Below are 26890 nucleotides of genomic sequence, written 5' to 3' on the forward strand. Positions count from 1 at the left end.
ATAAGTGTGCCAGGATTATTATAAATTCTTTGACATTATTTTTTATTCTCATGGTTAAAAAAAACAAAAATATGAGACGGTGGTTAATGGAAACTAAGCTACACACCACTTTAATCAATAAGAAGTTTTTCTGAGTAAAACCTTGTTGTAATTTTTAAGATGGTAAGCGTTAACTTTATAAATTTTCTACTTTAATTCTTAATTTTTGTAAAAAAAAAATCCATTTTAGTTATTCTTTACTTAAAGTGAATATTACAAAATAAAAAGTTAGCATGATGATTTTATAAAGATTATGGTGGAAAGATATTTTAGTTAGTTTTTAATTTTTTGTATTGACTTAAAAGTTTATTTGACTATTGAGTAAGCAAGTTTTTTTTAATTGCTTCTTAGTGTTTTTTAAAACGCTACTTGAAGTAGCATTTTTTTAAAATATTAGTTAATAGTTTCTAACTTTTTATATTTTCTTTCACTTTTATCCTTGATATATTTATTCATTTTTCTTGTTATCTTTTTTAAATAAAAATCATTATCTTATTTTTTTTATTATGTTGTACTTTTCGATTACCTTAACAACTAGTTTTATCGAACACTTCTAATTTAATAAATTAATTTTTCAACAATCAGATGTCAACTATCAGCTAACTTTTTAACTTTCAGCTAGTTTTTTAATTAGTTGTGATGAATATAACCAAAGTGAACAACAAGAATAAGGATGCTTACAATTTTTATTTTTTTTACTTAAACTTTATCTTTGGTCATAATTTATTAAAATTTTAAAAAAAATTACTTTAAATTTCTACCTTAAAATCAATTTATTCAAAAGGTCCTTTCTCAGTTTTTCCTAATCATTATCAGCAGAATTTCAGGCAGAAAAACTGGTACCATGCAACTAGAATATATGACAAATTTTCGGTACATGTGAAGTCCATTAAGGCAAACTATTTAGGATTGAGCAAATCTTATAATAACATGGATTAGCAACTTGAAAAGATGGCATGAAAAAGCATAGTTACTCAATAGTAGATGGTGGCGAAACACAAATATTACTATCACAATCTCATAATGCAGATAACTGACAATATCTGTATTTCTAAAACTGTACAACAATAGCCGTTTGAATGAAACATCAGTTCCTCTCTAGCTCCTACTCTCATCTCATGTTTCCACATTAGCAGCATCCTTGTTTTCATCTTGGAAAAGATGAAAATCAATCACTAACCATTAGAATTTGGAAGTAAAAGAAATAATGAAAAAAGAAAGAAGAGTGGAGGAATCAGCTTTGATTTGAGGACTGTTTTATTAGAGGTTGAGAGGTCTTGCCCATCTCCTCAGGCTGGCTCTTGACCTCCATTAGTAGTGCAACCACTTCCTTCATCGTTGGGCGCTCTGCCGGGGAAGAGTTCACACAAAACATAGCAATGCCAAGTGTTTGAAGCATCTCTTGCACCATTTGATCTGGCAGACCTTGGAGCTTTGTGTCTAGTATTGATACAGCTGGTTCAAAGCTTCCCATCTTCCTCTTCACCCACTCCACTATGTGTTGACCATCTCCAACATGGGATTCAACAGCACTACGCCCGCTTAGTATCTCTAGCAAAACCACCCCATAACTATAGACATCACTCTTCTCTGTTATGTTCATGGAGTAGCCATATTCTGCATTGGTGCAATAAAACATTGTTAGAATTTAAACCAATTGCAATGAATAACAAAATATGGATCTCCAAGTATTCCTTTGGATGTCACTAAACTAAAACAACAAATTTAAGGGCAATGATTTTGTAAACTATGTAAAGGATGTAAGAATTTAAATAAGGTTAAGAAAAAGGTAATGAAAGCCATGTGGACTTGCCTGGGGCAATGTAACCATAGGAACCAGCAACTCTGGACATTGCATGATGATAATTTGGTGAATGCATTAGCTTTGCAAGACCGAAATCGGCCAGATATGCCTCAAATTTGGAGTCTAGGAGTATGTTATTGCATTTCACATCTCTATGGAGAATTGCAGGGACACAATCATGGTGAAGGTAAGCTAGACCTTGAGCTGATCCAACAGCAATCTTGTATCTTGTTTCCCAGTCTAGGTTCCTGTTCCCTTGTAACAGCTGTCGCAGATTACCGTTTGGGATGTAGTTATAGAGAAGAAGATTAACACTCCTGTTAGAACAATAACCTATGAACCTCACAATGTTCCTGTGCCGAATGTATCCAAGAATCTGAATCTCTGCAGCAAAAGAATCCACTGCTTCGTCTGCTTTGCTTGCTTTCCATAGCTTCTTCACTGCTATCAACTCCCCATTTGGCATCTCAGCCTTGTACACAACACCTGAGCAACCCTTTCCAATGACATTTTCATCCCTCAAGCAATCCAAGATATTATCAATGCTGAAGTTTATTTTCTGAAATGGGATGAAAGTCCAAGGATAAGAGAAATCCTCAGCACCTGATGTGGAAGTCGATGCCCCCAGTGTTTTTTCAACCCTGTATCCGTGATTACGAGTTACTAGAATCCAGGATGAAATGAGAATTATAGTAACCGAGGCTAGAATGACTGTGACCAAAGCTATGGTTTTTGCGGATTTCAAACCATTTTTTCGAATCATGCTTGAAGAACATGTAGTCCCATCCACGGACTGACAAAGCTGGGGGTTCTGAAGATATGAATTAGAAGATAAAGTTCTGAAGAATGGAGTTACTGGGATAGGACCTGAGAAGTTGTTGTAGGAGATATTGAGAGAAGTGAGACTCGTGAGAGACCCCAGAACCTTGATTTCTCCATAAAGCATATTATGAGAAAGATCAAGTGATTGTAACTGTGTCAAAGCAGACACTGAATCTGGGATTTCTCCCGTAAATGCGTTCGAGCTCAAGTCCAAACTGATGGTTAAGCTTGTAACATGACCAATCTCAGGAGGTATGCCACCAGAAAGGCTGTTGTAACTCAAATCAAGAAGAGTTAACTTCTGCAAATTTCTAATGGATTTTGGGATTGATCCTGTCAGCAAGTTGTTATTGAGGATGAGCTTGTTCAAATAGCTGAAGTTTCCAAAGCTCCAAGGAATTTTACCTGTCAAACTGTTTCTACTGAGATCAAGCTGCTCCAAATTTTCAAGCTCACCAACCACAGATGGAATTTCCCCAGTGAGGTAGTTGTTGTGCACATCTAACAGCTCAAGAACCGTGATATTGGCAATCTCCACTGGTATGCTTCCAGAGAAACGATTCATGTACAAGTCAAGGAACACCAGATTCTGCAATTGGCCTATCTCTTTCGGAATCTGCCCCGAAAGCTGGTTTTCTCCAACCCTCAGCCTCACTAAAGACTGGCAATTTGCAACACTTGATGGCAACCTTCCTGTCAATGAATTTCCCAGAAGCAGAAGCTTACTCAGCTTCTTCAAGCTGAAAATCTCTTCTGGTATAAAACCTGTCAGCTTGTTCCTTGAAAGGTCAAGTGCATATAGTTCTGTGCAGTTTCCAAAAGAGGATGGTATGGTTCCAGACACTAAATTACCCCACAAGAAAAAACTCTGCAGAACCTTCAATTTGCCTAACTCCCATGGAATGGTACCTGATAACTGATTCTTGTCAAGCTGAACAGTGGAGAGGCTGGTGCAGTTGCCCAACTGCCATGGTATTTTACCTGTGAGTGAATTGTCTGATAGATGAAGCTGTTCCAGAACCACCAGCTTCCCAAAGTCCCCAGGTATTTCACCAGAGAGATCATTAGAAGAGACATCAAATATAACAAGCGATGAACAGTTGGAAACCTCTGCTGGGATTGGACCAGTTAAGGCATTTCCCCAAAGTAACAAGCTAGTAAGCTTTTGCAACTTGCTCAACTGAGGAGGGATAGAACCGGTGAGCTTGTTCATGTATAGGTACAGATTTCTCAGCTCCAAACACGACCCGAGTTCCGGTGGTATTGAACCAGAAATTTCAGTATCATAAAGTGCAAGAGTTTGTAGGTTTATCAAGTTACCAAATGTAGAGGGAATGGCACCAGAAAGTCCAGTGGCAGCTGCACCAAAAGTGGTAAGGTTGGTGAGTAGGCCTAACTGTGAGGGGATTTCTCCATTGAGATATGGGTTGCCCCCTATCCGAAACTGCTGCAGAGATGTCAAAGAGCCTAACTGTGATGGGATTGAACCGTTGAGAAGATTGTCTTGGAGGCAAAGAACTTCAAGTGAAGTTAGATTGGAAAGGTGTTGAGGAATGCTTCCTGTCAATCTGTTAGAGTTCAAGTAAAGGAATTGAAGAGAAGAGAGCCTTCCAAGTTCAGCAGGTATGGAACCAGTGAGAGAGTTTGAGGATAGATCAAGAAGCTGAAGATGAGAGAGTTGACCAAAAGAGGGTCGAATGGAGCCAGAGACATTGGTGGAAGAGAGATTGAGAAGTTGAAGCATTGATAAAGAGGAGAGCTGAGGAGGTAAAGAGGAGAGGTTGAGAAAAGTGTCTGGAATAGAGAGGGAGATGACTCTACCTTGTGGGGAGCAAGTGATGCCTTTCCATGAACAAGGTGTTGAGCTTGAAGGGTTCCATGAGGAGAGAACGGAAGGTGATGATGATTTTGCAGCAGGCAGAAGAGAAAGAAGGGCTTGTCCATCAGGGGAGAGACAAGTGACTCCTATCTTTGTTGTCAGGGTGAGGCAGAAGAATAGCAAGGAAAATAACAAAGTGGTAACACTACTATGGGGAACAATGTTTTCCATTAGGACTGAAAATATGGCTTGGTTTTGGAGATTAAGAACTTGGTCTAATGGTGTGTTGATGATTATAGGGTCACTATGTGTCTATGTCAATCTTTCTTTCAGCTATTGAAGATGGTGGTGATTGGTGAAGAAAGTCCACTCTAGGAGACCAAGTGCATGTGAAGGAGTGTCTCTATTGCTTAAGTTTCACACTAACGTTTTCAATACTAGCATGTGAAACAAAAGAGACTGTATCACGTATCTTTAAGAAGGAAGATCACAAGCTGAGATGAAGAATGAAGAGTGCAACTTATGTCTCTCTTACCAAAAAGTAGCTCTACTCTCTCTGCCACCAAATGGTAGAAAACCAAATCCAAGCTTCTGATGATGCTTACTATGCTGCTGCTGTTCCAGTACTTTTGGTGTTATGCTAATGGTGGCATAGCAATCTAAGTTCTGGCACTTGTGGTGCATGCACCATTGTTGGTTTCCATGATTCGCGTGACTGCTTACAGGTAATAATAACAAAGGAGTTTACTTCAACGGTGTTAGTAGTGCGGTGACTGAGCTTTTTTTAGTTCAATGCACTTTGAAAACCTCCCCTCCCAGTATCTTTTTTACATTTTAAATAGTTAGTCTAGTTTTTAGTATTTCATTGCTTTGGCAGTATTCGTTGTTGTGTACATGTACCAAATTAACCTCCATTATTTAGTATAGGGAATTAATGAATTGGGACAATGTTGACAGTTTACAAAAATCAAATTGTTCCTCCTATAACTCACTGACACTCTCCCTTACCCTTTCATTATCTTACTATTTAGGGAGAAGTGGGGCTTCCATGTTTGTTCTTGTACCTGCTGTAGTGACTGACTTATCAAACAGACCAAAATTCTCACGCCATATTGATGAATTCTGCAAGCCACATAACCTGTAAATGATACTACTAATTTAATTGATAAAACTGCATGCCAAATATCTTTAAGTTTAATTTTGATATACCATCAAATTGTCAATAAGTTACATATCAATAACTTAAAAAAAATTATCTAACCAAAGGTATTTGAGGTTTTTTAGGCATAGGACCTAAACATTTTTTCAGTACTCACAGGAGGGCAATTAAAAAAATTATAGAGTGAAAATAAAGTGATGTATATTGATGAGTAAAAATGTGTGACTTGTGAGGCTTGTGACTATGTGAGAGCAACGTTGGTGTGAATATCAATCCTCACAAATATATGCCTAAAAAGACAAAGTTTCCTTTTGTAGACCTGCATGAATTTATCAAGGTCCTATGAAATGCAAAACAGTAGTACTTGCATCAATGTGGCAAAATTAGGTATTTGTGGATAAGTTCCCTCTATCTCAATCCTGGTGGTAAGGGCTCCAATTGGGACAACGCAAGAGATTCAGAGCTGTGTGTTTTTGTGCAAATGTGTCCATGGAGTTGGCATGGCACACACAGTAAGATTTCCTTCTTGGGAACAGAAAGAGCACTTTGATGATAATATAAGGAGTGAGGTAGCCTGGGAGATTGTGAAAGGTTAAAAGGGTAGAGTAAGCAAAATAATTTCAATGTCTTTTTCTTGCATAAACTAAGCATCATTAAACGTGGCCTTGGTTTTAAGCAAGTAGTAGTAGTTGTTATTTTAAAAGGACATTGTGTGTAAGGTAGCGTAGTAATAGAGGAATTCCTACGTGGGAGGGGCTAAATTGGTAGTGTAAAATTTGTAATTAAGATTTACGTTGTTTGTTTATACTTTTTAACTGTGTGAGTGATTACTGTTTTGAAGATTGAATTAAGAAAGGTTAGAGTGATCTGGTTACCGAGGAGGAGGAGGTGGGTTTGTTTTGGGAGTGGAGCAAAAGAAAATTGTGTCACATGACTGAGAAGGTTTTGGAATAAATTAGGGCACAGGTAACGATTAGGGTTTTTATTAAGCTTTAGGTTTTGACTGTTCTTACATTTCAGCTGCACGAGGCTTATTTCTCATAAATGTCACAAAATTTTAGAATTGGGAACCTTTTGGAATTGGTAACTATGATATTCTTAGACAACTAACACGGTTGAGTACAGTGGAAGTGCTAATTTTGGGCAATATGGTAAATTAAGATTTTAATTTTTATTGGAAAAATGTTCTGATCAACTGTATGTACAAAATGAATGACTAGTTGATAAATCAGGTGAAAGTTGTATCAAACAAGTTTCTTTATGAACCAATGAGATATTGATAAATAAATATTACAAATAGAATCATATAAGTTTGTTTATGTACCGTTGAATAATGGAAATTTTACAAATTTGACTATTCCTGCTCTACAAATTTTCTAATTTGACTAATAGTAATTTAGACTTTAATAATTTGTAATTAAAAATATAATTTTACATTTATTTTTTCTTTTTGTCCTGTTTCCATATTATTTTCTTTTTATCTTTCTTTTTTTCATTAAATTACTTATCACAAGTATCACTTTTATATTTATATTTTCTATTTCTTTTTATCCTTCTCTTCTCTTCGTCGAATCACCTAAAATGGAGTTAAGGTTGATCTTTTTCTTTGGTAATTATATACATGCCAAAAATTGAATCTAAGTGTATGTTAAAAAAACAGTTGAAAAAATAGTCCTAAAAACTTGCAACATAAATGTCAGATGAGACGACCATATTCTCCACAAGAAAGACATTACATATAAAGGTTATTGAAGTGGCGTTTTACATTTCTTAAGGTAAAAGTTTAATATTGACTCAATGGTGTGTGGGTTGGTCTCAATTAGCTACCTAGCAAAATGGTAATGTTTTTATTCAAAAGAATTGAAGACGATCAAATCTATAACACTTATGCACTTAAATAACTCAATTACATCCCTTGTTAGCTAACAAAATGGTATAGTTATTCGTGAAAATTTGTTTTGTTATTGTGAGTGTCCATCCTGTAACGTATAGTGTAAACCAAGATCTTCACATTTTACGTATATCATAATTACATCTCATATATGATCAAACTAAAGAATACACGTCCTCTCTAAAAAGAATACACGTATCACCTTCTTTTCCCCTTTTTGGGGCTACACCAAATTAAATAACGATGCTCAAAAACCATAAATAATTTAGGGGGGAAAATAATTTGACCATGCAACTAGGCAGTTCTAGTAGCAAAGAATCACTTGAAAAAAAAATCGAAGTTTACTTTAATGCGCCGCTACATGTACAACACGGTAGTATTAATTAACTATTATGTATACAAAAAATTGTTTACAATATAATTTTTTTTAATTGAATTCCATTATGATAGTTATGGGGGATATTATGGCTCTTGTCTGATAAAAAAATGTTAAATTATATGTGGCATATCCTGATAGGACATGGTGAATCCATTAAGATAAGAAGCTGAACTCAAAAGCAATCAAAGACAAACCTAGGCCTCTGCACTCTGCAGTGAAGTACACCGGGAACATGTATCTATTATTTTTTTAGCTTTGTATTAAAAAATAGGTGCTTTGTTTTAGTGTACAAGTTTAAATTTTTATCCATTCAAGTATATAATAAGCATCTTTATACTAAGCAGTGCACATAAATGTAATAACTAATAAATACATAAAAACCCTAAAGAATGAAGCAGTGGGGTATTCAGAGTGTACAGGATTCCCTTGTTTTCCGGGGTCCTAGCTACTTCATAGTTCATATATTAAGGGTCAAAAGTTCACACACCCACGTTATGTTAATATGGAATGGCTTATTAGCCTCCTTTTCATATATATATATATATATATATATATTAAGGGTCAAAAGAAAACTAAGGAAATTGGCATATATGCGCTGTGTAGCACCTGCTACTAGTATGGTGTATGTTACCAGAAATCCTATGGTGAGGTACAAAAAATGATTTTGAATGCTTATAAGCTTGTATTCTAATCATAGTTAAGTTCATAGAGCCCCAAACCCTACAATGCTAAGATATAAATAGGGGTGCCAATATGATCACTCTAAAATATTCTTTTAGGATCAATTCTTTTATTACTGAATTAACTTTTGTCTATATATTGTTGCCGTTTAAATATGGGATTGTCATTCTTAATACAAATAGTAAATAAATTCTAAATGAAGAGGACAAAGGAGATGGACTTAAGCCATAGTGGTAGTATCTTAATAAATCCAAGCGGCTAGTGGCCGGAGAAACAATTCACACGCGTGTTGCGAAGACTTTTTTAGCTTTTAAATACTTTTGGGTTTCATGATGATCTTGCATGTCTTAAGACATACAATACAATTGCAAAAATATATGACTTTAAAAAAAAAAAAAGATATGATATGTACTTCATGAAGATAAATCATATAACTTCCGATCAAACTTCATGTCATCTAATTAGGATTAGTCTTGTAGTACTGATTAAAGAGGACTTGAAGTGATTAAAAAATTGTAACCAATATTGATAGCCATTGAAGGGGGAACTTTGACTAATTTGCAATAAGTATAGATTTAAAGTGGAAGCATTATATGATGGGATCCGATCGAACTTTGTTTAGTGTTTTTTTCAAGGAACCATCTGGACGAGCTAAAAATTATTTTAAAAAACTCAAAAAATATGAAAATGTTTTTTTTTTTTAATAACAGAAAATCCAAGGAAGAAAATTGAGTTATTTGGTCCTAGAAGATTGAAAAAGCGAATGGTTAATTTTCAGATACGGATATCCACCTTAATCACCGGAATAGAGATAAATAATCTGGATACGTATTCGAATATCTATTTCCAAGTAGGATATTCTTCTGATCATTCCAAAATAGGGTGAGGTGCAGAAATAAAAATAAATAAATTAAGAAGAAGAAGTGCATAAAGTAAAAGCCTACTCCAACACAATACACATGTGTAACTTCTGCTGCCAGTAATTCTATGGACCCAATGTTTTGTGATGGGTGGGCATGACTCGCATGAGCAACTTCAACAATTTCTTACTCTCCGATCAACCCATATACTTTTCTAATTCAATTTTATTACCAAGATAAAAAGAAAAGGGCATGCCATATAAATAAATAAAAAGGGCATAAATTCAAAGAGGAAAACCTAAAGCCATTTTTAGGTTTGGACTATTAGGACACGATGTGAAAGTTTAGCAGTGATTAAAAGAAAACACTTAACAGGATGTTATATAAAAGTTTTGTAATAGGAAGAAAATCCAAATAACAATAATAATAGTAATAATAAAAGTGGGAACAAATAAATAATTTTCTATCATAAAATTTAATGCTTAAATCAAATAATTTGGATTTACCTACGTAGAAATTATAAAACTTAATTAATGTTTAATCCAAAGAACAATCATAAACATGATGAAAATCTTGTAAACAATAAATATCATTAGCAACTTTAAAATTAAAAAATCTAATATCAAAGTCACTTGTTAGTTTTTCAATTTTTGTGAGACTCGATCTTTACGAAATTTTCACTATGATTATAACATTCTTTTGTTCGAACATTATTGGATTGTATAGTTTTCACGGTGACAAGTTTAACATTTTGAATAAGACAAAAAAAAAAAGTTTAAAATCATAACTCAAAACCGAAAACGCTGACTATTTAAAAAAAAAAACATTAACTCAAAATTTAAGTTTAGGAACCAAAACGAGTTTTTACAACAAAATAAAGCATCGAAATATATTTTAGTCTAACATCTATATTATCCTAAAGTGCTTTCTCCTCTTGTCAGTTTTCCATCGTGGCATACATGGTTTTCTTTACCATAGTTATGCGACTCATCGTGTGCAGTCATGGTGAAAAAATCTACTGCTTTCCATTGTGACAACCAGCCAGGTCGAGATTTTTTTTTTCTCTGACTTGTCACTCTGTGAGGCAACCAGGTCGAGTTCTATTCCGGTTTTGCCTCACGTTTCTTTGGGTCAAACCTCACAGGCTTAAGCTTCATTGGCAAATACCAATGGGCCCATCAGGCCCACCACACCCAAGGATTACAAAGACAATTTTTTTGGCACTTGCAATTTACACCCCCTCCCCCTTTTTATATTTTTTTCTACCATATTTATCCTTCTAAACCCATATCTTACACCCCCTATGTTTCCTAGTCTTTAAAATCTTATTTTCATCTCATCTTTATCATTTTATAAACCTTTAATTTCAAACCTCATCTAAAATCTTATATTCATCTCATCTTTGTTGTTTTTGAATCCTAATTTTGAATCTCATCTTCAACCATATTCATTGCATAATATTGCATTTTCCTTTAATATTAAATGTAACATTGTGCATTTTCCTTTACATGAACTAGGTTTCAAGGTATGCTTATCATTAAATTCATTTCCTTTATTGTTTTATTTTGTTTTATCTCATCACAACTTTATTTCTTTTCTATTTTTTTGTATATGAACATGAAATATCATATTAGTAAGATGTATGGAGAAATTAATATATCAATTGATGGGAGTAAAAAAAGAGCATGGGTGCAAAAAAGATAGGGGTTTACAAAAGAGAATGATGGGGTTTCCAAGGGGTGTACCAGTTTAAGGAAAAAGGGTGGGTGTAAATAGCATATGTCATTTTTTTTATAAGCTTAAGTGTCGTTTTGGTCTGTAAGCTTACACTTTTTAAATTTTGGTTTTAATAAATTTATGGAGACTATATAAATGAAAAAATTGAGATATTTAAGGGATTAAAATTTTAAAAAAAGTAAAAATAAAATACTAATTTACAAGGACTTTATATGAACAAAAGGACTTATAGAAACCAAAATTAAAAAAAAAAATGATCCAACAGGGACTAAAATTTAAAAAATAAATTTATAAAGACCAAATATTTTAAAAAAATGATAACTTACATGGAAAACAAACATATTTAAATCTTTTTATAAATAAAGATATTTTTTATAAAAAAATATCAAATCTATAACAATAAATAAAGGTGATATATAGTCGGATAACCATTTTTAGACTCTCTTTCTACAAGACCATTATACCCTTAATAAATAAAAACAACAGTAAAAATATAAAAAAAAATAAAAATTTCTTCACTTTTTTTGGAAAACTATTTCACTCACTTTTATTCACTCTCTCTTTAAGAAAGTTATCCAATATTATTATTATTATTATTTTGAATTTGTTTATGTTGCACGTCATTCTCTCTTCTCCTTTTTCATTTGTCTTTCACTGTTATTTGCATTTCTCTTTCTTTTATTGTGCATCTTCATATTTTTACTTTCTCTATAATTATATTTTTTGTTGTAATTTGATTTACATGTTGTTTGAAATTTCATTTTGTTTAGATGAGAATTGTCAATTATAACAATGCATTCAAGACTCATTTTTAGTATTATTTTAATGTTTTTCAAGTGTTGCATTGGTGAATGCCGGAAACAATTCAACGCATTCGATACAACTCAAACTTCCATGATCCCTCCATGATTGCCTGTTATTGAATACTTTGTGATTCAAGCAAGAAGGAAGTAGCAAATGATTTTTTTTATACATAAAAGAACCTTAATTCACTTCAAGCAACTTTTATATTAGTAAAAGAACCTCCACTTCAAGCAAGAAGGAAATATTGACTCTTGTTTTTACATGTTTTTCCCTATTCATCTATTTCTTCTTCTTCTTTTTCTTCTTCATCTACACTGTTATGTTTTTTTTTTAATCTTATTTTCTCTCTCTCTCTCCCTCTCTCCATATATATATATAATTCCCATGTTTTTATTCTTTTTTATCGTTTATAAATTATTTTGCTCATATATATTTTTCTTCTTCGTCTATTTTGTTATCTTTTTACTCAGCACAATTTATTCAATACATCTATTATTATATCTCTAATCGTTTCTATCACTAACATCATGATCTAGTGTCATTCCTCTATTGGTCAATGTTGTTTTAAAATATATTATTAACTCATAACAATTAAAATTATTTTTTGAATTTGAAAATCTTAGTTTCCTTTATTTTTTAAAATATAATTTCAATTTCAATTTGAAATCCTTAGTTTACCCTCATTTTAATTTGAAATCAACTTTTTTTTGTCACATAAAAAAATTCTGATTTTTTTTTTGTTCTCCATCTATTTTTGTTATCCTTTTCTTTATCATTTATTATAATATTTTATGTTTTTCTTCCTCTATTTTTGTTACATTTTTCTTCATCGTCTATTATAATATTTTATGTTTTTCTTTATCTATTTTATTTTATCTTATCAACCTTATGGCCTATCTTCATATTAATCAATATTTTTTTAATATATTACTAAATCATAACAATCAAATTTGTTTTTCAAGTTTGAAATCTCTAATTTTTTGACTTTTTTCATTGTTAACATTTAATTTGAAATCAACTTTTTTGATCCATAAAAACTCTGATTTTTTTTTTTGTTAAATAATGAACAATGTATATGACAAAATTCAGGAAATGTGCATATATAATGGTGCTTACCTTCCCAAAAAAAATACTTGATGCTTAGTGTTATTTTCTATTTTTCAATCCATATGGTGACAACAATTTTTGTGTGATGGAGATCCTACTATTGAGCATGTCCAATGGCTTGGACTTTATATGGATTGGATGCATTGCAATTGATGAATGTGTATATATATATATATATATATATATATATATATATATATATATATATATATATAAAAGTTAAAAGTTAACTGATATAGTGAAATGTAGAGATGATTTTGTAGTTGTTGGATTTGTAGTGTTATTTGTTATTTTTTTTCCAAAAAAATCTCAATTTAAATGAGATAGTTTATAGAATACATACTTTCAATTGGAAGAATATTATATATATATATATATATATATATATATATATATATATATATATATATTAAGATTGAAAGTAATAAATATAACTAATTTGTCTCCCTTGAGCCCATTTAAAAAAAGTAATCAAAATAATTAATTTCTTTTTATTTATTATTTTTAGAGTCATATAAGCGATCAACAAATAAATTAAACGGAACAATAAGTAAAAAAACAAAATGAATTAAAAAAATTAACATAAACGTCGATACATAATAATATATAAATTTTAGCATATAAAAATACAATAACAAAATAGAAATATAAAGACACAATATTATAAAAAAAATTAACCATTAACAAAACGCTGAATAAGACACGTCACAATGTATTTTTCAGTCTTATTTGTCTACATCAAAATTCAAACTTCAATATCCACCTTAATACTTAAGATTTTGGATGAATGTTAGACGTTTTTTTTTATTAATATGAGTTAACATTATTATTTATTATTAAATTGACAAATGAATTTGATTATTTTGACACATGTATTTATTTTAAATAGTATTATAAAAATAATCATGTCACCATTTTGTTGAGCTAACTCAGCTAAGTGTTGTTTGTGTATTCATTTTAACAGGACAAAGTATCCAACTTTTGTTTCACGATTTTATTTCTTAGCAAAAGGTTTAGTTTAATTTGTTGAACAAAATGTGTACTGTTATAAATTATTTGGTATTGTGTTTAATTCTTACATGTCAAAAAATATATTTTATTTATTTCTCTATGCACACCCATTAAAAGCATGAAGTTGTTGTTTTAATTTTTTTTCTTCCTCTATCTATGCATGCAAAGCATGGGTGTTACTTTATTTTCAATGAAAATCAAAGAAAATACAAACATAATACACTATAATTTCTACCATGTAATTATATTTATTTGATTGAATCAACAATGTCCAACATAACTAGTAGATAAATAGATTTTTTAAACATGTTTTCAATGTTGGATTCTTAGTCATGTGTGATGTGTATGAAGAATTAAAGATGATTTTATTGTAAAAAATGAAATTTACTTTGATGATTTTACATCCCAAAAAGAATGTGTCTCCAGGGATGAATTGATGGAAATCTTTAATGTAAACAAAAAATTTATTTGATTGAATAATAAAAACACATTTTAATATAAGAAATCAAGAGATTTATTTGATTGAATAATAAAAACACATTTTAATATAAGAAAATAAGGGTTATATTTATTTCTAAAAACAGGGGTTATGTTATCAGAAATTTTAGCTTAATCTTTAATTTGACATATATTTATTTCTTTTATTTGTTATGTTTTGTTTATTTTAATTATTTTTATGGCACCTTAAGCAAATACGTTGGGTTTATAACAATTGGACCAAAATAATATATATATATATATATATATATATATATATATATATAATTGGAAAATTGATTAAAATTATATCTTTTTTTAGATAGGAAGGGATCAAAATTACAAATTAAGAATTAAAGAATATGAAAATTATAATTTATTTATTTATAGGAGAAATAAGATAATGTTATTAAATGGAAAATAATTAGAAAATAAAAGAAAATAGATTTTAGTTGTAAATAATCAGTATCTAAAAAAAGTTGTAAATAACATAAAAATATTTTAAAAAAGAAACAATGATTACCAATTATGATAAATAAAATAAAATGAAAATACCAATATATTAATCTTATTAGAATAAAAAATAAATAACCTTAAAAAATGAATAAAAAATAACAGTAAATAAGATTAGAGAAGATGAATCCGCAGTAAAAAAGGAGAAGATAAGATGTATCCAAACAAAATTAGTTATAGTTAGTTATTACTTATGAATAACAAATAAAAATTATCGAATCTACCTATTTTAACAAATAAAAAAACAAAAATTCTACATTACCTAAACTACCTTTTGGAAAAAGTTTAAAATAACCCTCGCACTCACACTCTCTATTCTACAACATTCTCTAGAGCACACACAAACCCGTCCCTCACACTCTCCAAACCCTAGCGGCACTACACACTAGTTCTATCGCTATCTCCCCAAGATGTCGAGCGCCGATCCCGAGCACAGAGAAGAGGAGGAGGCACCCGCCGTTGGCGACGACGAGGACACCGGAGCTCACGTCGCTCCAATCGTCAAGCTCGAGGAGGTTGCTGTCACCACCGGCGAGGAGGACGAAGATGCAATCCTGGATCTGTAACGCTCTTTCTTTCTCTCGTTTTTCTCCTTTTTTGCTTCCCGATTTTACTGTTTTGCCACTGATTGGTGCGGTTGATGCTTGTTTTCTCGCTGATCGCAGCAAATCGAAGCTTTACCGGTTCGACAAGGACGGGAACCAGTGGAAGGAGCGTGGCGCCGGCACTGTGAAGTTCCTGAAGCATAAGGCTTCCGGCAAGGTTAGGCTTCTCATGAGGCAATCCAAGACGCTCAAGATCTGCGCTAATCATCTCAGTATGTGCTTTCTTCTTTTCTTATTCGGTTTTGCGTCTGTTTTTGCTTCAGAATTTTGATTTTGAGATTTTGTTTATTTGTTTTTTTGTTATTGATTGTTGCAGTTTTGCCTACGATGAGTGTGCAAGAGCACGCTGGGAACGAGAAATCCTGCGTTTGGCATGCTAGGGATTTTGCTGATGGTGAACTCAAGGACGAGCTCTTCTGCATCCGTTTTCCTTCTATTGAAAGTGAGTTGTGCTTGTTTTTTTGGAGCTAATAATATTTGATGTGTTTGGTGTTTTTGTGGTTCTCTTGATTTAGATGGATTTTTGTGATTAGATGTTTGCAAATTCACATCTAGATGCCTTGAAGTTATGTTTCCACTTATTTGTTGCTGTTCATTGATCAGCCAATGTACGTTTCATGATAGATGTGGTGGTGGCAATATAAATATGTCAAGTGCGAAGTTCCTCTTCTGTGTTTGCTATTTTGACTTTGAACCAACTAAGCACAGTGTTTTGTAATTGTGCGATTTTATTCACTCTGTTTAATAGACCGACTAAGCACTGTTTTTTTTGCAACCACTGGCTCTTTGAAACATCATCATAAAGTTGCATTTGATGCATCTCTACTAACACACTTGCAATGTAAAGTTTGTATTAAGTCTTCTGTTGAGTTCAGGGTTTGAAGTATGCGTTCACGCTCTGTTCAATTCGATATCTGCTCTCCTGCATAGTTTGGCCGTAGGTTTCTTGATAAAGTGTCCTTGTTGGGTATTGTCTTGAACTATTGATTAGTGAAATCATCTGTGCACATATTCCCAGTTTTAAGTAAAATCTCTAAGTGAAGTGGTTAAGTGAGCAAAAATGATTTGATATAGTTTCTGGCCTTAACAGTTACATGTTTACAATGCTTTTGAAAGGCTTTGAGTATTAAAAATTCATATGATGTGGTTCCTTCTTCCTAGTAGAATCACTTACTCATGACATTTACTTGTGATATCTTTTAGTTTTTTAAGTGGATAATGAACATCTAACCTGAGTCAACTATGAGTTGTAGGAATTGTTTTACTGTCTTATGCAATGCATACTAAGTTTATGAAATAATTGCTTGATTTATGTTAATAGTGTCTTTCACATCTTTCAACTTTAATAAATTTAGTAAATCGTTAGGCAATGGGGGTTTGTGTGTATCATAGTTCAGATGCAGAAAAATATATTACCTGCATATGGTAACTCACTTGTTTGAATTTTCTTTCAATATTTTGATGTACCATTACTTGTATTCTGTGTTACATGATCTTTGGTTCTGAAAAAAGACTTTAACATCACAATGGCATGTGTGTAATAAATTTATAAAAAGACTTTACTAGTAATTTGGCTGGATGCATGTTGCCTTAGTTGATCTTATGCATCTACTCCCTCTTCTATTTCATGGATTCAGAGTGTACTTGTTATCATTGTCAATGTCAAGTGAAATGTTTTTGCCATTTACCCCCTTTCCTAAGTCTGGATGATCTAGACAATGACGTGCCTGTGAACATCTCTCTTTTTTAACCCCTGATGTTCTTTCCTATGCTCTATTTGGCTGAGGGATAGTTTTATCTTTTTCTCCCTGGTCAACTAAAATTGTTGTGCTTGCCATAATTGTAGCTCTATATTTAATCATTTTCTTTTGCCTTGTCTCTTTTAGATTGCAAAAGCTTCATGGAAACATTCCAAGAAGTTGCTGAAACACAAAAGGCAGAGGATGAGAAGGAATCATCTGATGCAGCTGGTCTTATTGAGAAATTAAGTGTTGAAGAGAAGGCTGATGCAGAGAAGAAAGATGAAGAGAAGTCTGAGGACAAAACTGTGGAGAAAGAATCTGCATCAGGAAAGGAAAGCAAGGCAGTTGAAGAGCCTGCGTCCTCAGCTTGAGTATTTCTTATTCATATTCTATACTTGGCTATCTGACAAGGTTAGGTGGTTGATGTTTTTGCCGCCCATATCTTGGGATATTCTCATACTTGATGGTTGCCGGATTGTGTCACTGAATTGAGCTGTTTGTGTCCTCTTGAGTTTTTGTCAGCTTGCAAAGTTAGGGTTGGGTTTGAATTTTGAGGCTTGAATGGTTGAGCTTTCGGGGTCTGGGAGTCTATTATTATTGTTATTTTCATTCTACATATGTATTTGTTGCGAGTAATGGGTCATTTTGGTTGGGAGGGTGCAGTCCAGAAATAGTAAAAATTATAGACGAAGGTTTTGGTACAACTTGTTTGAGTTCCACAATTATTTTATTTTCAGGACTCAAACTAAATTTTCTTTTTTCCCTGTTCCCGCTGCTATAGTCTTCTTCATAGGCTTCACGTTAGAGCTAGCATTTTTATCATGGTGCTTTTGAGAGGGAGTGGAATACGGTGAACATAGGCAGACGATTGGGATACAAGGAAGAAAAAATGACAAGGTCAAAGTTTACTATTTTTAAAAAGAACATGCCAACGAAGAAAAAAATGAATGGACAAACATTACAAACTAGTACTTTTTAGAAAGCAGTAGCACATGAATGACATGCGACAAACATTACAGATTTTTTTTCCTTCAAAATTTTCTCTTCAAGATTACGAAGAGAAAATGAATTTTACTTACAAAGATGGGAAAGAGAAACTTGTTTTTGCAAATTTTCAATTTGGCCGCCCTCCCAAATTATGTCAATAATTTCTGCAGTCACTCTAACAAAACCCATCAATCCCTGCTGAAAGGCATTACTTCATGATGGATAACGATTACCGCATTCTAGGATCCTGCAGTGGTTTGTTGTGCTTGTCTGATACTCGTCAACGTTATTTCATGTTGTGGAACGAGGAATGAGTGACACTCTTAATTGGATAGCTAAGAGAGGTAATCAATTGAGGATTCTTTCCTTCGATCTGGGGACGGAGACATTTGGCAAAGTGTTGCTGCCTGAATGCGACGACGGTGACAATGTTGGCAGTCCGGAGCTAAATGCTGTATGGAATTGTCTGTGTTTCTTTCTGTGAGTATATGAAAAGATCATTGGGTTGTCTAGCTGATAAAGGAGTATGGGGTTCAACATTCATGGACTAAATTGATGATAGGTTGGAAATGGTGCTCGGTTCAGATTTGCAATTTCCCACTTAGTTGTGTATAACTCAGATGATAGGTTGTGTTATGTTACGATTGTGGGCCCCGATCTGCTAACTTACCATGAAGGTTTCTCTATCATGTTAATGTTAAAATCTCATTTCTATTGTTTACTTTTCATGACTTGTGAATAACTTTTTTTTATAATTACTATTGGCAGTTTGTTGTCATACTCACGGCTACGTTGCATCTTCCTCTTAGTTTTATTTACTTACAAGATAGTAGACTTGACAAAAATCAATTGCTAAATTGATTTATTTTATTCATCTCGAAATCTATACCATAAAACTAACCAGTTGTAACACTGCTACCGATTGGTTGTTTCCTCAATGTTCTGCTGTGGTGAATTTGAATTTATGTTTTCTAGTGGGTTTATTTGGCCAAGAGTTGATATTGTTTGTCACTTTTTAAGCACTTAAAAATGGACATTCGAAGAAAACTGGAGAAATATATATATATATATATATATATATATATATATATATATATATATATATATATATATATATATATATATATATATATCAACTGTGTATATTTTAGTATTAAATTTTCAAAAACATGATTTTTAGATAAGGAATTGACTGTTAAGTAGTATATAATCCCTTAAAAAAAAGTCAGAATGAAATCAAACGTGTATTTTTGAAAAGCTTTTATCGTTTTCTTTTACGTGATTTTTGTGTTTCAATTCTTTCAAGTTTTCAATGAGTTATAACTTATAACTTTCAATTAAATTCGTTCCTAATTTTTCTCTTTTCACGTGAGCTGTATATCTATCTACTAGCTAGTTTTTAGCAAATTTTCTGCAATCAATGTCTCTTCTGATTTGTCAGTTTTCTCTGTTTGGAAACGTATATTCATACGATTTACTTCTGAGTTCTGACAACCTTCAAATGAACTGAAATTTAAGCCTCCAATTCGTATTTGTTTATTGTGACTAAAATTAGTAATTCATGTTGTCCAAACCATTAAAAAATAAACAGAAAGCATAGGGCAAAATTCAAGATGAAGTAAAGAAAGGAAGAAGACAAAAATTGAGGAAGTGAATGTTATACAAATTGGACTTAATTTTGATCTTCTCATGTAAAACTTCTACACTATCATTCGATATTATTAGAAAATTAACAACTTTCTAAGTTGAAAGGTAAAAAATAAAGAGTTAACACAATATGATGATAGTGCAAAAGCTTTACTCTGAGCGTTAATCAAAATTAAGCTCGAAAATTATCCCAGAATTTACATAAAACTACATGAACCTATCTTTAAAATGATGCCTGGCACCGGAAAATTTAAGATAAAAAGAAAGGAAAAAAACTTTCTCGGTGACAAGAAAAAAAAGAATAAAACTGAATTATGCTTTGACCCTTTTGACCACATAATAGCTTGTGATCTCTATGGAACTCATCAGGCGAACAATGACTCATCAAAATCAAAACTACTGAGGCTCTTGATGTTTTCTTCCAGACAGGCATTGCTCCCATGCAATGTCAAGTTCTCTCAGTTGAGCTTCTGTCAGTGAAAAGTATCATGCTTTTTGTGTCAACTTGTTTCATCATTATTTTTCAAACTTAAACCACTTCCAGTTGGAATAAAGTGCTTCATTTTCAAAAGGCAAGGCACTGGTTGGTAGGGGTTCTAATCTTTGAGTGGTGACAGAAGGTGGTAGCTTTTGCTTATATTTCTTTGCCATCATATCAGCCTCCATATATACTCTCTTTTCATGACCAAAAAAGTAATTAAAACATCTAACAATATCAGTCCAAGTTAAATCCACAGAGAACTTTAATAGAAAAACAATGATAAATAATATACCTCTTTATTTGATAGAAAAAGGCCAGGTTCACTCTCAAGGTCAGCAATGCTGCATGGCAAGAAAAGTAATTTACTATCATCTTTTTCATTGTCAGCAATTACAGAAACAGGAATAAACTGAAATGTATCCAACAATTGCAGAAGTTAAAGTCAGCAATCCATTACCTCAGAGAAATTTTATCAGGAAACATTGACTTCACCACAAGAGCTTTGACATTCTCATCAACAGAAAGTATGTTACTGACAGAAGTAACTTCAGCTCGAGAGATATTTGAAACATGCAGCAATCCACTGAAAGGCATACAATAGGTTTCATCTAAAATGTTGGGGTGTTGTATATAAGCAGGCTTAATCTAAATTTAACAATAAAACTCATGAAGTTGATATATAAATCTTGAAGATGTAAAAATCCCTATGAACCCTTTTAACAAGAAAGCAGCCCAACCAGTATGTCAGATGATAGATGAGTGATAAGGGATATGGGCATGGGAATAATTTAAAATTATGATAGGTAGGGAAATAAATAAGAAAATTATGCAGGAACAAGGATTGAAGCACGTTATATTTGTTAACTTTATCTAGTTAGAATATTAATGAGTTAGTTAATTAGAGGGCTTAATTCGATATAAAAAGCGGAAGAAGGATAGCAGGGTTCATTCAGATGTATTGTCGTTTGTAAATTGAGCATCGACCCATTGTGAAGGAGAAACCCTTGGAAGAGAGTTTTCTCTCCTATTCTACTGTTCTTTTCTTCCCCTTCAATACAATCTTACTTTTCTTTCTTATTTCTATTCTTGGTTCCTAACAAACACATTGAAAAAAATATGATAGAAAAATGATTAAGGTAGTTTGAACACGTGTAAAGAAGTCTATTGGAGGCACAAGTGAGGAGAGTAAATTGTATGGTTTTTAGCCTTGTAAAGGGGTGGAAGGAGACCGAGAAGGACATTAGAGAAAATTATTAAAAAGCATTTCCTTGAAAGAAAGAATAATAGCTTGCAGAATCCCTTTGAATAAAGTTGTGATTTATCAAACAACAAAAAATATGCACAAAGCCATCCAAATCCAAGAGTCACTGACCTTCTATTAGTTTTTCCTAGCTTAATTTGGGCTCCATATGGTAAGATCTTTTTCACAGTCCCATCTAGAAGTGTTCCCTCACGAAGATACAATTTTTGCTGCAATATAATATTGTACAGCAGAAATTTCAAAAGACAAAAGAGAGAAAGAAAAGCCTAAAAACTCCAACTTTGGAAACAATGAAGCTAAAAAACAAGGAAGAATAGAAAATAGGAAGATTTGAATACTAACCCAAGCTTCCCTTTCACTAAGTATCAAATTGTTTTTAGTTTCATCTATCTGAGTAATTTGTACGTACATACGGCACCCCACCTACATCATTATACATATTGTTATAAGTAGATATGCTAAATAACAGATAATAAAATCAGAGTATCAGCAGAAGCCGTCCCAATAAGAAAAATGATTTTTTTCCATGGCTGGAAGGAAAGTTCCGAGCTGCAACTTACATTTTCTTTCAATTCAGTAAAGCTATTTGCTCTTTTTACAAGCTCAGCTTTGGGTAGGAAAGCTCGTAAACCCTGCCCATCCAAATTCAAGAAGAGATAAGCATCAACTCAAATGCCACATGAACATAAAATTCAGGTCAATGGTACAGACCTCAATCCTTGTTAGCAGGCCCCCGGTATTCCACTCAGTAATTCTAACCTCTATAGGTTCATTGAGCTGTTTTATCTGTCCAAAACATTAAACAATTTAAAATTTAAATTTCATCAGCATTAGAAAGATGTTATTTGACTTTACATGATGAGTTAAGATTACAAACAAGGATAATGTAGCATTCATGAGATCATGCTCATCAATTTTCTTATTAGATCACAGTATATTTCCTCTTAGACCACAATTTCGGGATAAATGTGATGTAATATTTACTTAATATGTTGATACAAAATAATAAAGGGTAACAGCCAGTTTGTTTTCTAGTATTTTCTGTTTTTAAAGACAAAAAATTTGTTTGATAAGTAGTTTTTGAAAACTGTTTTAATTTTTTTTCAGTTTTTAAAATGAAAAAAAAAAAATAGAAAATCTCTAAGTTGTTATGGTATTCTACTTTCAATTTTCTATTACTCATGCTTTTACTTACATTCTCCCATATTTTCTCTACTACGCTCTAAAAATTAAGTTTTGAATTTTGTTTTATAAAATAGTTTTTAAAAACTAAAAAAACAAACACAATCAAACACACCCTGAAAGTCTATTTTTGCCCTCACACATATCTATAACAAATTGACCCTTGAAAGACAAAATTGAAGGCATTAATTATCATAGAAGGACCAATTTGATGTTACTAATATATGGAGGACAAATGTGATTTCATGAATATATTTGGAGGAGCAAAACAATTGCTTGCTCAATTCTCAATATTGTATTTTTCCAATAAAGTAGTCATAAGAACTGCTGAATCCAAAATGATGCTCGGATATGACACATATGTATCCTATTTTTAATATATAAAGGATGAATATGTGAAGAGCACATATAAAGATATACATAAAAAAAATCATAAAACATAATAAATATATAATTGCAGTTCCACAACTCCAAACTAAGCATTCTTCATGGACATTACTAAAAATAGAATAGAAATTATAAATTATGTTGTCATAGATCCCTGCCTATTGCCAACAAGCAGGAATATTATCAATCTTATTTCCTCCTTGAGTATCATTTATAGAAAGGACAGGATGTTTTGCTCGTTGTGTGTGTGCAACTTGCGCCCTGTCTAGTGACCAAGTTCTCATTCTCGATCTCATGAAAGAAGAGAAAAGAACATTTGTGTTGATATGGGCAGCATCTCATGCCATATAGTTAGAGGAAAATGAAAATTCAGAAAATTAAAGAATCCATATTGAAACATTTCAAACCTCCCTCTCACTAGCCATATTGAGGAGTATCCAGCCATCTCAGATTTTCATAATAAAAGAAAATAAAAGGTTTGCACGCTTCATAAATATGTGTAGGTAAAGTATCCAAATGTAGCAGTGTTCAATATGCATTCAATACAGATACATAGATATATGAAGCAAATGCAAGAATGTATTGATGCCTCATCACAAATTCACCATGAAAGTAGGAATATCTACTAAACAAAACATACTGGTGTGAAAAAGAGGAACAAAAGAAAGAGAAAAACCTGCCTCACTCGATGCCAGGCAATCCGGCGAAAGAGCCTTCTGGTGGAAAGCAATGGCCTGCCACTAAGAGTCCTACCTAAAACCTCAGCAAACAAAATGGTTCCGATCTCCAAAACAGGCCTTCCAGGCACTGGCACTCCACTTATTGCCTCCTCATTCTTCACAATTCCCATCTTCCCATTAACCATAAAATCCTCAGCATCTTTGTCCACATCACACAACAAGTTCTCCATTTCCTTACCATACAAGGGAAGCACTTCCTTGGTCAACATTGTACCTAGCAAGTCTGCCCCTACATTGACATCAAGCTTGTTTTCATTACCTGAAACAACAACACCCACCACAAAATCCCCAGGTTTGGGCTCATAGTACTCAACACTAACCTTCTTATCTCCCTCTTCATTCTCACCCTCCACATCACTTTTTTCTTCAGAAACTTCCAACCCCTCACCATCTTCCTCAACCTCCTGCCCAGAATCTTTGCCTTTGAAAAACTTCAAGAAAGGTGCCAAAGCCTCCTCCTTGGAGGGTTTCTCTTCCTCCACTTCAACCTCAGAAGAAGACTCTTCGGTAACAAGCACTGGTGAAGGCTTGTTCAGCAACTCAAGCTGTTCAAGTTCTTGGCTTGTTCCATCATCTTGAGATACATCAGTGGAAAAGCCATCAAACCCATCACTCCTGGAGCGAAGTGTGAAGTGGGTATAGCCCAAGATTGGATCTTTCTTAGAAACTATGGAAGCACGGGGAGTGTAAAGAACAACCTTGGCAAAAGAACGAAACTTTGTGGGGTTTTTGCGTGGTTTGTTGATGAAGAAGAAGGTGTTGGTGAAAAGAGTAGTATCCTTACCTGGTGTTATTGTGAAGTTGGGAGAGCAAAGAGATTTAGAGGGATGAAGAGTAAATGGCATCTTGGAATGGTGGTGCACACAGCATCACCTTTGGTTTTTTCAGACAGAAACGAGAATTTTTATTTTTGTTTTATCCTTTTCAGGTTTTCAGTTCATGTGTCTCGCTCTCTGCCTTTCTTCTTCTTGATATTTTTTTTTACCCTTTTAGTTCAGTTTAGTAATCTCAAAAGTCTCAATAGATTTTCTTTGTGGCAAAAGCGAAATTTTTTCCTACTATTCAAATATCAAGCTTATTTGTAAACGTCTCATGTCTTTCATTCCTACCAAAAACAATAGTTAATTATATTTTTTACTATTATTTTTTTATAATTTTTACCCTCAATAAATTAATTTGGTATATTTTATTCCTAAATTTTAAGAGATTTATCATTTTTTTCTCTGTTATTTATTGTTTAATAAGCACAAAAAATGAAAGTAAAATTTATAAAAAAAAATAAAAACTTATGGGTAAAATTCATCCAAAAAATAAAAAGTTGAATATAAAATTTGTCAAAAAATAGAGATGAAACATATAATTATATTATGATTAAATTAATGAAGGATAAAATTGGTAAATTTCATAAAAATTAAGGTAAAATATGCCAAGTTAATTTATTGGAATAAAAATCGTTTGCAAAATTAAAGATAAAAAGTGCATTAAGCCAAAAATATATATCAAGCTTAATTATTAGTTAAGTATCACAAAATAAATATTTATGTATATATATATATTTATAAGTGTATATAAATAAATATTTTCAAATTTAAATTGTATTGTAGTTATAATGCATAATAGATTTATATTTTTAAATATATAATAATGGACAAATAACACGTTGAAGTTATAATAAAAAATACTTAAATAATAGTTAGATAACATGATAATTAAATACATAAACATATAAAAAAAGTATAAAAAAAAAACAGAATAATTAAACTGATGAGCATTAAAAACACTCATACTTATTTTTCAAAATATTTTAAATCTTCAAAGATTTTTTACAGAATATTTTTTAATGTTGACATTTCGTGTTTTATTATTTATTTATTAAGAATAATTATTCCTAAAATCAATGACTTATCCTAAAAAAGCTTGTTCCTGAGGGATTTAATAGATATTGGGCCTGTGTGTTCTCTTCCCCACTTCCATTCATAAAAATAAACTTACCCTAACAAGGGTGTTACTTTGAACACCAAGCAATTCTGTTGGGACACCTAACACCTTAGGTGAAAGGATTAAAATACCCTTCATCCTATTAATATAAATACGGCTACAGTGTGTGTCCGTACGCCGCAATACTTCTTCTTCCTTTGTGTCGTACTTCTTCCTCCTTGTGGTGGTCTCCTTCATTCTCCTTCTTCTTCTTCATTCTCCTTCACGCACAAGTCGTGATTGCGACTCTTCTTCTTCCTCGTTGCAGTTCTTCTTTTTCCTCCACTTCCCATGCGGTTGTGGTTCTTCTTTTTTCCTTCTTATTCCTCCACTTCCTGCGCCACTGTGGTTCTTCTTCTTCCTCTTCCCTGTGTCGTTTCACTCCGTTGGTGCTTCTTCTTCTTCCTTCGTGGGTGTTAAATGTTGTTAATATTGGTTTGATGTTGTTGTTTGAAGCAATGCCGCAAACAAAAATGACATTTTTCTGAAAAAACCACATACGGATTATCAATCCCTATGGTTCATACGGATCATCAATCTCTATGGTTCATACGGATCATCAATCCCTATGATCCATACGAATTGCTAATCTGTATGAGTTTTTTTTTGTTAAATAATTTTTTTCAATTTTTTTCTTCTATTTTTTTAATTTTTTGTTTACATTGTAAATATATATTTGTCAATTATTATTTAAATTGTTTTGTAGTGTAATATTATTTTGTAATGTTAGTAAATTTTATAATTTTTTCTGATTTATATGTTAAGTATTGATTTTATT

The 26890-nt window shown here is 32.4% G+C and overlaps 3 protein-coding genes across 3 annotated transcripts; 1 reads left to right on the forward strand and 2 right to left on the reverse strand.

Annotated features, from left to right (window-relative positions):
• Positions 1-1022: 1022 nt before the first annotated feature.
• LOC114370271 (probable LRR receptor-like serine/threonine-protein kinase At1g34110) lies at positions 1023-5381 on the reverse strand. Its single transcript, XM_028327575.1, has 2 exons — positions 1853-5381; positions 1023-1656 (listed from the first exon to the last, which is right to left on the reverse strand). The coding sequence occupies exons 1-2, from the start codon at positions 4713-4715 to the stop codon at positions 1274-1276; spliced, it is 3246 nt and encodes a 1081-aa protein (XP_028183376.1). The 5' UTR covers positions 4716-5381; the 3' UTR covers positions 1023-1273.
• A 10027-nt stretch (positions 5382-15408) lies between these two features.
• Positions 15409-18209, forward strand: LOC114372214 (ran-binding protein 1 homolog b-like). The gene is made up of 4 exons (XM_028329669.1): positions 15409-15665; positions 15769-15920; positions 16025-16150; positions 17595-18209. The coding sequence occupies exons 1-4, from the start codon at positions 15514-15516 to the stop codon at positions 17819-17821; spliced, it is 657 nt and encodes a 218-aa protein (XP_028185470.1). The 5' UTR covers positions 15409-15513; the 3' UTR covers positions 17822-18209.
• A 1847-nt stretch (positions 18210-20056) lies between these two features.
• LOC114372411 lies at positions 20057-25111 on the reverse strand. Its single transcript, XM_028329945.1, has 8 exons — positions 24072-25111; positions 22538-22612; positions 22387-22458; positions 22169-22249; positions 21938-22035; positions 21023-21148; positions 20858-20906; positions 20057-20759 (listed from the first exon to the last, which is right to left on the reverse strand). Exons 1-8 carry the CDS (start codon positions 24978-24980, stop codon positions 20601-20603), a joined length of 1569 nt encoding a protein of 522 aa, XP_028185746.1. The 5' UTR covers positions 24981-25111; the 3' UTR covers positions 20057-20600.
• Positions 25112-26890: the final 1779 nt, after the last annotated feature.

This window comes from Glycine soja, chromosome 10 (genome assembly GCF_004193775.1).
Source record: "Glycine soja cultivar W05 chromosome 10, ASM419377v2, whole genome shotgun sequence".
Lineage (NCBI taxonomy): Eukaryota > Viridiplantae > Streptophyta > Magnoliopsida > Fabales > Fabaceae > Glycine > Glycine soja.